The sequence below is a fragment of the Rhyacophila brunnea genome, unplaced genomic scaffold, assembly GCF_057557595.1.
Source record: "Rhyacophila brunnea isolate RB1 unplaced genomic scaffold, BYU_Rbru_1.0 scaffold_149, whole genome shotgun sequence".
Taxonomy (NCBI): domain Eukaryota; kingdom Metazoa; phylum Arthropoda; class Insecta; order Trichoptera; family Rhyacophilidae; genus Rhyacophila; species Rhyacophila brunnea.
In genome coordinates, this window is record NW_028232805.1 from 329,669 (window position 1) to 341,997 (window position 12,329).

Here is a 12,329-nt window from a genome sequence, read left to right on the forward strand (position 1 = left end):
ATAAAACGCTCAGGAATAGTCAGTATGCTATTCCTCATCCAGAAGAATATCTCATGGACGTTATTATGAAAACATTGAAAAAAGAAACCAGAGAAAGAATTTCTTCAGATAAAATTGTTGATGCTGGCAGCGGTAAAGAAAGTAGATATATTTCCAAGCCGTTTTCAGTGATTAAAAAATGTCTTAAGATGTTTGAAAAAGCCCAATCTGTAAGAAAGGAAAAGGCAAGGAAGTCATTGGAAACCGCCATTTTGTTATTTTTCACAACAAATTATTCTTCAGCTGAGGAGAACTTCATTTTATACTCCGACCTGATCCACTTTTTAGCATTGAAAATTGCCATTTCAAAAATGGGCATACTTACCCAACAAAAGGAAGATCTGATTATAAAAATTATTGATTTATCAACCAAGCTTTCTTTGGATTTGTCACAAACAAATCTTATGCTGAAGGTTCAAGTCAAGCAGATCCATTTTGAATTCTCTGAGATGCTTGACAAGTTTATACGTCCTAAAATGATTCATTTTGTAAATATACAATTTTTCAGTAATTTATTTGGGAATTTTATAAGTTTTGTGATTCGGGCTAAAACATACACGTCAGAAGAGAAGATAAAGCTGGCAGAGGTTGCTCAATATCTCCTGGACCTGTCATTTGAGGAGGATTGTGATTTGATATCAAATTACTACAAAGTAGCTTCTGTTTTGCAGATTCTTCGATCGAATATATCTGAAGTCCGAAAGATCTATGAAGATGGCAATATAAAACTCGATAAATATGAGCTTAAAATGTTTATCAAAATGATATTTGATAGCATCCCTGAGAGGAATGAATTCCTACAAACTATTCATTAAAGAAGTATTTTTTGTGAACTGAATTTTAAAAACTGTTTTTACCCTGCTAAATTAAAAACTATATTTTTGGACCACATTATTAATGTCATCTGGGTTTGAGATGATACTATTATGTATTTCTAATAAGAGATATAATCACTGGGTGGATATAATTTTCCGGCTTATTGTGTTTTGCTCTATTTTGCATGATATGCAAAATATCATTAAACAATCAATTTTTAATGTCTGTACCATAAAATGTGTTAAATGCATAATAAATAATGACATTACAAGTCATGATGATTCACAAAACAAGATCCTTTTATTTATTTTGAATGTTTTATGTCATTCATATGTTTCATATGTATTTTGTAACCAATCATTAATTGTAAACCATACTGATGGAAGAATCAATGATAGGCCAACTAATCACAATTTTGATTTTGTATCATCTGTAATAAACAAATGAATGTTTTTTGTTCGTCACTGATTAATATTATGCTGCAACATCCTGGAAATGGCCTTTCTCCATTTAATTTCTATTATTGGCATTTAGTTGTTTAGAAAAAGATTTGAAATATTTTTACATCTCAAACGTCAAATCTGATCAGAAATCAGCTATTTTAAATTTATTTTTTTGCAAAATAAATCAAGTATGAAAAAAACATCTATTCAGAATCGAGTGTGCCATACTAATCAGCAGGACAAAATAAGACATTTTACTGTATTTAAACAACCAAGAATTGAAGAATCTGTGTTTGACAAAGGTGTAGATAGAAATAGTTCAAAATTTAAAATAGTGGAAAAAATTTACAAATACATATTTAATCAAAATCCAGATAAAAAGAAAAGCCTGTATTTAAAAAAATTTTGCAGGTTTGGGGTTGTTCCTCTTGTGTATGCCTCTGCTTACATCAAATTATTGGTTGACAATAGCAAACCAGACTTTGAAGAATTTGTAGAATTGCTTCTTACATGCATAATAATAGCTACAAAATATACTACAGACTATAATTCATATAGCTGGGCTTTGATTGATGGGTTTGATATTCATATTTCTAAGATTCACTATCTCGAAGCCATGATTCTACACAAAATCAAATTTCAGGTCGACATTCCATTGGAGCACATTAAATTAGATCTAGAAATTCATATTGGTTCTGATCAGTTGTTTTCCTTTTCGGATTATGAATATTTTGTTTAACTATGCAAATCTATCCGTTTTGAAATAGCTACAAGCAAAATCATCAACTTCAACACGAGTATTTCCATTTTATCTATACTTTATATAAATCTCCATAGAATTTTTTGAAAAATTTTGTGCCCTAATAATGTCTATGGTTGAATTTAATGAGAAGAAAGATGAGGTCGCCAACGAATACATCGGGGAGGTAAGAAAACTGTCCATATCACTATCTAGCAATGATAAACAGACAATTAATTCGGCTGCCAAGGAGTTCTATGATTTTGTTTTAGACTTGGTTGACAATGCAGAACTTCCAACCGTAGTTCCAACTTTAGAGGCATCATTTACAACTAGAAAATCTCCCTGCGGTAACGGTACTGCAACATTCAGTAGAGTAAAGCTCAGAGTTTACCAAAGGCAGTTTGATTTGAATGTTCATGATGAAAGTATTACAAAAATTGCAGAGTTTTTGAAGAGTTCTCCCGCAAAGGCTCAACTGACGATGGGAATTTAATAAATTTACATAGTTTACCCCAGTATCTGTATGGTGTTAGTATATTTAATGGTTTATTAAGTTTTGATCCTCTTTAACTTACTTTTTCAAAAATTCTGTATTTTTCCCCCAAATGATATCCAAGGGGGGAGTTTTCTCAGTCTATATGAATATGCTTAAAGCGTGTGTTGGAGGTGGCATTTTGGCATATCCTTATCTGTTTAAATGTCACGGGATAATAAACACTGTGATATTCACTCTATTTTTTGGATCTGCATCCTTTTTCGGTTGCTTGATATATATTTTGCTGAATGCCAAGTATGGCACTTCCGATAGCATGGCTTCTCTTGCTCTACGTATTTCTCCAAGAGTAAAGCCCTTTGTGGATTTCGTTTTGATTTCGAAGTGCTCTTTTGTCACACTAGCATATCTATTATTAATTAGGGATAATGTGGAAGAGTTAGTAAGGGATGGAAGAGGTTCCTTCTTCGATTCGAAACTATTCTCATATTCAACAAGATCTATTTCTAATACAATTATCACACTTATTTGCCTGGCTATTTTGCCACTTGTCTGTTCAAAGAAGATTGATCGCTTGAAAATGTCTTCATTTGTGGGGGTTTTAGGTGTTTTGGTTCTAATGGGAGCATCATTTTTTGTGAGGGGGAAATCCCAGAATTCCTTAGTGGGAAGTGAAAACACAAATACACTTGACAGAAATAGTTCTAACCCATTTCCCAGCATCGGATATTTTGTTTTTGGATTTACATGCCATCAGAACATTTTTTCAGTTCAGAATGATACATTTTTGCACAAAAGACAGTTGATTTTAACTATTTTGTTCGTATATTTAACGGCTGCAGCACTATATTTATCATTTGGAATTATCAATTACTCAAGAATTGATATTGTTTCAGATTGTATCCTAAAGGACTGGGAAGATTCACTGATTAAGAAGTTTGCAGTGCTTATTTATTCCCTTATTATATCGGTTAGTATTCCATTGCAGCTTCATCCCACAAAAAACCATATTATCAAGTTTTTCAATATTGATGAAGAGTCTCATTCAGTGTCAATAGGGTTTGTTCTTCTATTCACAATTTATTTTGCAGTTATCATGGGCTCTTTTACATTTAAGTCTGCAGTTAAGTTCGTGGCTAACAGTTTTTCGGCAATAATGTGCTTTATTATTCCAGCCTATTATTTCTATTATAGTGAAGGGAAGAAGTCTACAAGGGGAAATTTCATGGCTGGATTTGCGTTTACTGTAGGGGTATGTTGTATAGCCAGCCTATTTTTGTATTAGATCGAATAAAGTATATTCCCATTGATTATTCAATTTATGATAACAACATTTTTTAATATTTTTTTGAATGAATAGATGCCCTATGCATTGTAACCAGACATTGGGTGTTATTCAATATTTTTTCCCGCCAATTATTTACGAATAACAAGGAGACAAAAATGAGCATTTTTACAATCCCATGGATGAGACTTTAAATTGTAGAAAATCTAAACCAAATGACGAAGCATCTTTACCTTTAGACACGATAGCAGGATTAGACATGTCATTCCAGGGTTTAAAATTCATTAGCAATTCATTATTTCTAATAAACAACTTAAAAGAACTGCTGCTCCATAATAATGACTTGAGGAGTATTCCCGAGGGAATCTGTAGATTTAAAACACTGGAAAAATTAAATTTTAGCTACAACAAGATCAAGCATATTCCTCCAGAATTGGGTAAATTAGTCAATTTGAAGGAGCTGTATCTAAACGATAATTTCATATCGGAAATTCCATGGGAGATGGGAAGCCTGTATAACTTGGAGATTTTTAATCTATCGAATAATCCTTTAGTGCCTCCTTTTAATTCGCTAAGCAAAGATCGCTCTGTAATTCGCTTTTGCAGAGAACATAATATAAATTATTTGCCACCATGCGATCGGTCATGGCTTGAGGTAGTTTACAGACCAGAAAATTCTTTCGAGACGATTTCTGTGGGGACCTACAACATTCTTTGCAATTTTTTTGCCTCTAAACTAACATATGCACCTGCATGGATAATAAATCCGGATTATAGAAAAGACATCCTCATACAAAATATAATCTCCTACAATCTAGACATCTTGTGTCTACAGGAAATTGAAACATTTTCATATTATGATTACTATCGGGATCAGCTTTCATTAAAGTTGGACTATGACAGCTCGTTTCTGCCGAAAAATAGAGTATCCTTTCAGGGAGAATCCAGGACAGTTGATGGATGTGCAACCTTTTGGAAGAAATCTAAGTTTAAAGTTATTGATGAGGTTAAGATAGACTTTTATACAAAAATATCATCAGATACACGATTTAGGTTAAACCAAGATATACTGTTGAGATACGGCAAAAAAGACAACGTGGTGCTAGTTACTGTTTTGGAGAAGGGGTTGGGGCATATAATAATTGTTGCCAACACTCATTTGTTTTGGGATCCACAATATACAGATATTAAGCTGTTCCAGTCAATTCTGTTGCTCGAAGAACTAGAAAAAATTAGAATAAAGCACAAGAATGCTTCGATTTTATTGATGGGAGATTTTAACAGCCTTCCCGATTCTAGTGTATATAAATTAATAGTAGAGCGAAAGATTGGGGGTTTGGATTTCGATAAGTACGACTATGCTCCATTTAATGATGGATTCCGCCATTCAATGAAATTCCTAGATGCTTATGAGAATCAAGACTTGGCATTTACCAACTTTACCCCACATTTCAGAGGTGTTCTAGATTATATATTTCATACAGAAGGACTTGTTAGATCAAGTGTGATATCCCCTGTGGAGGAGGAATATATGGAGCGTACGGTCGGTTTACCCAATATTCATTTTCCATCCGATCATATTCTGATAGGTGCCCAGTTTCAAATTAAGGGAATTCCAAAAAGGATGTATAATTCTATGAGTAAATAGTTCAAAAAAGAAGCATGCATTTTTCCCCAGAGTATTTTTGAGATGTAAGGTTTACTTAATCGAAACAAAAAAGAATTGATTTATAATTCTGCGATTTCATAAGATGTGATAGATCACAAAAGCGGAATGTTTGATCCATCCCAATAGTTTTATACTTTCAAGAAAAATTTTGAAAAATTTTACTATAAAAACAACTTTTTAAACGTGCCCTCGTAGAAGATGATGAATTTGTTATCCCTGGCTGAGGTATGATGAAAAAACTGTTCTGATTCTACAATTTTAGAACAACTATGTTACTTTGGTTTTTTGTTTTGTTTGTTCATTAGCACCATCCTTTCTAAGTAATAATAATGGTGAAATCCTAATCTGGAGTTATTTAATCATACTAAGCATCTGTTTGGGTTTTTCTTCTGGTGTGGTTTTGTACTCGAGTTTGTAAGATTTCAAGTTATCTTCATAAGAAAATTTACTTTGGTTGGTTAGAAATATGTTTGTATCGCGGAGTCCCTTGATTTATTTGCTGTTTTCTTTCGAGTGAACTTAATTAATTTTCAATAAATTTTTTAATTTTTTCTATCCCAATGGAAACTCAATCCAATCAACAAATCCGGTCTGTAATGGTTCCAGTACACAAGATAAGAGTTATGAAGTCAGAGTGGCTTAAGATATACACCGCTATTGTGGAATATGGCCGGCTGCAAATTCGGTATAATCCAAAAACCAAGACAATTGATTTGAGAACGTGTGAGCTAACACAGGATCCTGCATATCTGGAGAGGAGCATTTGTTTTATACAAGCTGTGATTGAAGGGTTTAAAGTTGAGGATGCTATTACGATTATGAAATACAAAGATGTTTTTGTAGAATCATTTGATATAAACGAGGTTAGGAAGATGAAGAGTAATCATCTTTCAAGAGCCATTGGTCGTATTATAGGAAGAGGAGGGCGAACAAAGGATGCTATAGAAAACTTTGCCAAGTGTAAATTTATTTTAATTGATCACAAAATTGCACTGCTGGGATGCTTGGAAAATACAAATATTGCAAAGGATGCTATCGGTCGGCTTATCCAGGGTGCAGAGCCCACATCAATATTTAATCGGTTGAGAGTGATTTCCACAAAGCTAAAGGACAAGTATGGTTGCTTGCAAACAATCTATGACGATTTGAGAAATTAATTAGACTGGTGGCGGTATATGTTAAAGTTTTTAATAAATTGATAGGTTGAAGTTTTCAATATTATTTATCTAAAGATATAATTGTGAATACATACGAGTATGTTGGCTAGGGTTTCGTCCTCAATGATCTTCCCACACTTTTCAATAAGATGTTTTCTATGATTTTTCTTTCCGATTCTACTCACTTCCAACTCCTCTTTTGTCATTTTTAGAGAGGTTTCTTCAACATTGCAATAAGACTCCAATAAATCCGAAATATCCTCTCTTGGAGTTTTTTCAATTTTCAGATTGTCCGCCCAAGTCTTTTTGTTAAGATTTAGAAGCATTCTCTCATCCAGCCTATCTTTCTTAAATGATATTTCAAATGAGTAATAGCTTTTATTCAAGCCATGGACCAAAGAAACAAATGATGGTTTCTTTAGAAATCCGATATTGCTTGTAGTGATTCTAGGCTCATCTAAAGTCATTTGTGGAATGTTTCTGAATGCATCAATAACAACTTTTCCTTTCACACTCTGAATCGGATCTACGACAACCGCAACTGCTCTCTTGCAAATTTGTTCGAAAACTGACTGTGTGGAAACATCCGTAGAACTCAGCCAGCAGCCAAATCCTGGATGAGAGTGATACCACCCCACTACTGTTTCTGATCTACCAGTAGCCTTTAAGATTTCCATCATCTTGGTTTGGAATACAGGATCCACTGCCTCTACTGTTACTCCTGTTCCACTCTGAGGCATTGAAAATACATCTATTACTTTAACATTGTATTCATCGACAAACTCTCCCAGCATAAGCCCCATCACCTCGAGTGGAATTCCTGCTCTACCATGCTTCATCATCTTGAGTAAAGCCAAAGCTGAAATATGAATTGTTTCTGAATTATCTGGCAGACTTGCATCTGTGGGGTATCTGAAGAATTCTGAAGCATCCATGAAGGGTAACAATAAATAATTCCAAGAGGTGAAAGTGCCAAAATAAATTTGGAAAATTACAGGGTTTCAAAATAATATGTGCAAGTTTATACTAACAACTACACCGTTATTTAGAGTTATTAATATCTGCATTCTGAACCAGCCATTAGTTTAAGAAGTAATTTTATTGATTAGTGGGGTCTACTACAGAAGTTAACATATCAAATTCCATGGAACTGTTCTCCTCAAGACCATTGTTTATCTTAGAATAATCCCCAATATGTCTATCATCTATCTCAGTTGTTTGAATATCGTCAAATCGCGGAACAAAGTGTCTATCGACTTTAGTGATTTCATTGATTATATATCTCAAATTTTCCAGAGTTCCGAGAAATTCAAAATGCTCTTCTGAGGAATTCAGATATCTTCTGGTTCTTTCAATGGGGTCGTATACAATATGGAATAAAAAGGCTATTTTTGCCTTCGCAACATCTTCCAGATAGGATTTGGGAACTGGTTTTCTCAACTCTCGGTAATATTCAACAAAGCTTTTGATTGTTTTGTTCTCTTGCAATTTCCTAAATGCTGTGACCAACCCTACACCTTTAATTGAATTCACATAATCACATCCGCTGAGAATAGCAATTTCTAGAATATTTTCTGCGAAGAAATCACCTTTAAGTCTCGGTAAATTGATTCGCTCGTACTCCTCAACCGTAGATCCATTGTACTTGTATAAAATGTGATTTCCACCGAATATAATGAGATCAGAATCCTCAGTAACAATATAATCCACATATCCAATTTTTTGTAAATAGCACAGCTGAGCATCTGCTTCGTAGGGACTAATAATGTACTCTATTCTGTGTAATTGGAGAGCAACTAGAATAGAGTGAATAGTTTCAGGTTTCACATCAACAACTCTTTTCATTAACTCCCTTGCTCTTACATTATCACCTTTTTTGATACATTTGGCGATCTCCTGCCTATACCCCTCCTTAATATCTCTACGCTGTTGGATCGTCTCTGCTTTTGATTCTAGGAAATCTCCATCGAAAACAAAAATAGGAGTAATATTATATCTTTGCAGTTGATGTGTCTTTTCTAAAAACAGTTTGATGTGTCGATCAGTGGTTTTATTGTGGAATAATTCGTAGCTGATCGAGGGAAGAACTTGATGAATCCAAGAATGCCCATCGATGGCTATCCTGCTGTTTTTAAACTTACTAATCGGTACTTTTTTCATGATTGGTTTTATAAAAGGAAGTAGGCCATTAATTCCCATTGGAGGAGTTAAAAACGAGATTGAAAATAAAAAATTGGAAAGCAAGTTATATAGCATGTAATTTGTATAGTGAAGACTGTGCAAGGATTAAGTTATGCCATCGATCAAAAGGTTGGACTAATAATTGCATGCTTGTGAATAAAATATACTTCAAAACCACCTGTTTTTGTATTAAAAATGGAGGTAGCAGGATTCGAACCCACGACATCCTGCATGCAAAGCAGACGCTCTACCACTGAACTATACCCCCTTGCATCGTCATAATAATCACTAAAAGATTGAACATATACCATCAAATTTCTCTGGGCAAATACATTTCAATTGTGACAAATTGCCACCCCTGTATGCAATACAAAAAAAGAATTATGGACACTAATGTAATTGGAATTGATCTGGGGACTACAAATTCTGTAGCTGCAATCATGAAAAATGGGATTCCAACAATTATCAAAAATGATTTTAATGAATCCACCACTCCATCAATTGTACATTTTGGGGAAAATCAAGAAACTGTTGGAAAAGAGGCTAGAAAATATCTTTTGAGTGATCCTAAAAACACAATATTTGCAAGCAAAAGATTAATAGGCAGAAAGTACTTTGATCCTGTGTTTGGTATAGGAATGAAAAAAGTTACTGCTGATCAAAACAGCATAAATAGAAAAGATGATACATCGAATCTTTCTGTTCCTGAATACCTCGGCAATCTTCCATACAATACTATTAAAGTCTGTAATGGTGATATTTGGATCAAAACTGATTTTGGTAAGCTTTCTCCAACCCAAATTGCTGCTAAAATTCTATCAAAAATCAAATATTATTCCAGTAAAGCTCTGGGAGTGGATGTAAAGAGAGCTGTTGTCACGGTTCCTGCATATTTCAATGATAGCCAAAGACAAGCAACCAAGGATGCTGGCAGAATTGCTGGATTGGATATTATTCGTGTGATTAATGAGCCAACAGCTGCAGCCTTGGCATATGGGATTGGTAATAATGCCATGGATAACTTATCAACTGCCACAAACATGCTGGAAGTTAAGAATTCAGATGGATTGTCCACTGCTGATCACTCTGCAGTCAATAGTAAAAATGGCCATATAGCTGTTTACGATTTAGGTGGAGGTACTTTCGATATTTCAATTTTGGAATTGAGTGATGGTATCTTTCATGTAAAATCTACAAATGGAAATACATTTTTGGGAGGAGAGGATTTTGACAACGAGTTTGTCAAGTTCCTATTGACTATGTTTGAGCAACAAGAAGGAGTAAAGTTGAGTGATAATCTGGAGTCACATTCCAATGGCCTAGGTTCCCCCTTGGAACGATTAAAACAGGCTGCTGAGATGGCTAAAATGGAGTTGTCTACTAAAGCATCTACGAATGTTTTTATTGACAATATTATTTCTGGTGTTGATTTCGATATAAAGGTTACTCGTCGACAGTTGGAAGGTGTTATAAAAAGAATAGCTATGAAAACGGTTGGCCCATGTATCCAAGCTATAAAGGATGCTGGTATTAGTAAAAGTGATATTAGGCAAATTGTGCTTGTTGGAGGGATGACAAGAATGCCATACATAAAGGAATTGGTTAAAGAGATATTTAAATATGAAAACAACCCAAGCAGTCAGTTGACGAATTCCTCCATGCTACAGCATCCCATTATTCATGATTCTTTAAAAATAAATCCTGATGAAGCTGTAGCAAAAGGAGCAGCCATACAGGCTGGAGTACTGGCTGGAACAGTTGACGATGTTTTATTATTGGATGTGGTCCCACTAAGCCTAGGAATAGAGACATTGGGTGGAGTATTCAACAAGATTATCCATCGGAATAGCACCATTCCATTCAAGCAGAATGAGGTGTTTTCCACTTCTGAAGATTATCAGGAAGAGGTTGATATCCGAATTTATCAGGGAGAGAGAGCCATGGTTTCAGACAATCAATTGCTTGGAACTCTGAAGTTAACGAATATCCCTCCTGCAAAAAGAGGTGAGGCTAAAATTACTGTCACATTTGAAACCGATGCAAATGGAATTCTGAATGTCTATGCCGAAAATAGTGGAAATACCAGCACTGTTCAAATTAAACCATCCACTGGCTTAACAGAGGAACAGGTGCAAAAAATGGTGAATGAAGCGATAGAAAATGCGAAAGAAGATGACATTCGAAGGGAACGCTCCGAATTTAAAATAAAATACTGGAAAGAGATCGAGAATTTGTTGAGTTTGGGGAATCTGCCCAGCAAAACAAGAATGTCTATTAGGGCACTGAAAGATATGCTGAACGGAGATTTTAATTTGGTGGAAGCAAAAGAGAAGCTCAGAGAAATTCAAAGAGATATCTCATAATGAACTGAAGCAAGATTGTAAATGGCCAAGGAGTCGCTTGTGTTCTGCAGAATAAATTATTTTAAGATGACAGTATTTGTAAATCTTTTATTCAATACACATGAGAGTTAGCCAATAATACTATAACAATCGACCAATCATTGGATGAAAGATTCTAATGTTAATTATTTATCAAATCTTTGGATCAGCTCCAGTCTCCAGCATCTTTTTTTATTTTTTGGAATTGTTTTGGAATGTCTTTTTTCACTATAGACTTTTTAGTAGTGGTATTAGAATGTCCAGAAACTATATTCTTAGCCTCTTCCAGCATCTTCCCACCAAATTTGGAGGATATTTCCATAGTTTTACTTCCAAAAACCTTCGCGCGTGTGGATAACGAGTTTGTTAGCTCACTGAGATGGCTGATAGTTGTACTTGAAATACTTGCAATCTTCGGAGAATACTCTGAAATTGAATTCTTTATATTTGATACTATTGAGCCGTTAGTTGAAAATTTACTGGATGCCTGTGAATTGTTTACTGACGGATGAAGATTCCTATTTACGGCTTTGCCAGACATTTTTGATCCTAAGAATGAACTGCTATATTGTTGCTTATTTGGATCAGAGACATTTTCGGTTAGTGAAGAGTTACAAAGCAAAGTGTCTTTAGAGCTATTACTAAATGAACAACCACTTCCTGATAGCTGTGCATACTTCAGTTCGCTTCCTGTTTTCTCTTTAATCTCACTCATCAATTGTTTGGAATACTCCATCACAATAGGCATCATATATTTAGAGGGAATATCTTCCTCAGCTATTTCGTGCAGTTGTAAGTACTCTCGAAACTTGCTATTTCCACCATATTTAATTGGTAGGAATGCTTCTTCATCCCATATATCCAACGTAGCACTTTTAATAAAGTCCAAATATACTCCAAGTGATCGATGGAGGCCGGCACAATCAAGACAGAGGAATATTCCGTACCTCAAAGATACCCACCGTGGGTTTCGAGTATTACAATCTGCACAGGTTTTGTTATCATCTAGGCTTAGTTTCTTTTCAACATTTTTCTTGTAATCTTTATTCATGGGCTTAGAAATAAACAAATTATTAAAAGAACAAGTTATTTTAAAAATCAGACACAAAGTAGGGAAGAATAC

At 34.5% G+C, this 12,329-nt stretch overlaps 2 protein-coding genes and 1 non-coding gene across 3 annotated transcripts; 1 reads left to right on the forward strand and 2 right to left on the reverse strand.

Moving 5' to 3' along the window:
* Positions 1-6,709: 6,709 nt before the first annotated feature.
* LOC147075346 (uncharacterized) lies at positions 6,710-7,579 on the reverse strand. Its single transcript, XM_085942519.1, has one exon. It carries the CDS (start codon positions 7,577-7,579, stop codon positions 6,710-6,712), a length of 870 nt encoding a protein of 289 aa, XP_085798645.1.
* A 1,442-nt stretch (positions 7,580-9,021) lies between these two features.
* TRNAA-UGC (transfer RNA alanine (anticodon UGC)) lies at positions 9,022-9,093 on the reverse strand. The gene has a single exon. It is a non-coding gene; the product is annotated as a tRNA-Ala (tRNA).
* A 115-nt stretch (positions 9,094-9,208) lies between these two features.
* LOC147075348 (uncharacterized) lies at positions 9,209-11,188 on the forward strand. The gene is made up of 3 exons (XM_085942520.1): positions 9,209-9,435; positions 9,502-9,827; positions 9,918-11,188. The coding sequence occupies exons 1-3, from the start codon at positions 9,209-9,211 to the stop codon at positions 11,186-11,188; spliced, it is 1,824 nt and encodes a 607-aa protein (XP_085798646.1).
* Positions 11,189-12,329: the final 1,141 nt, after the last annotated feature.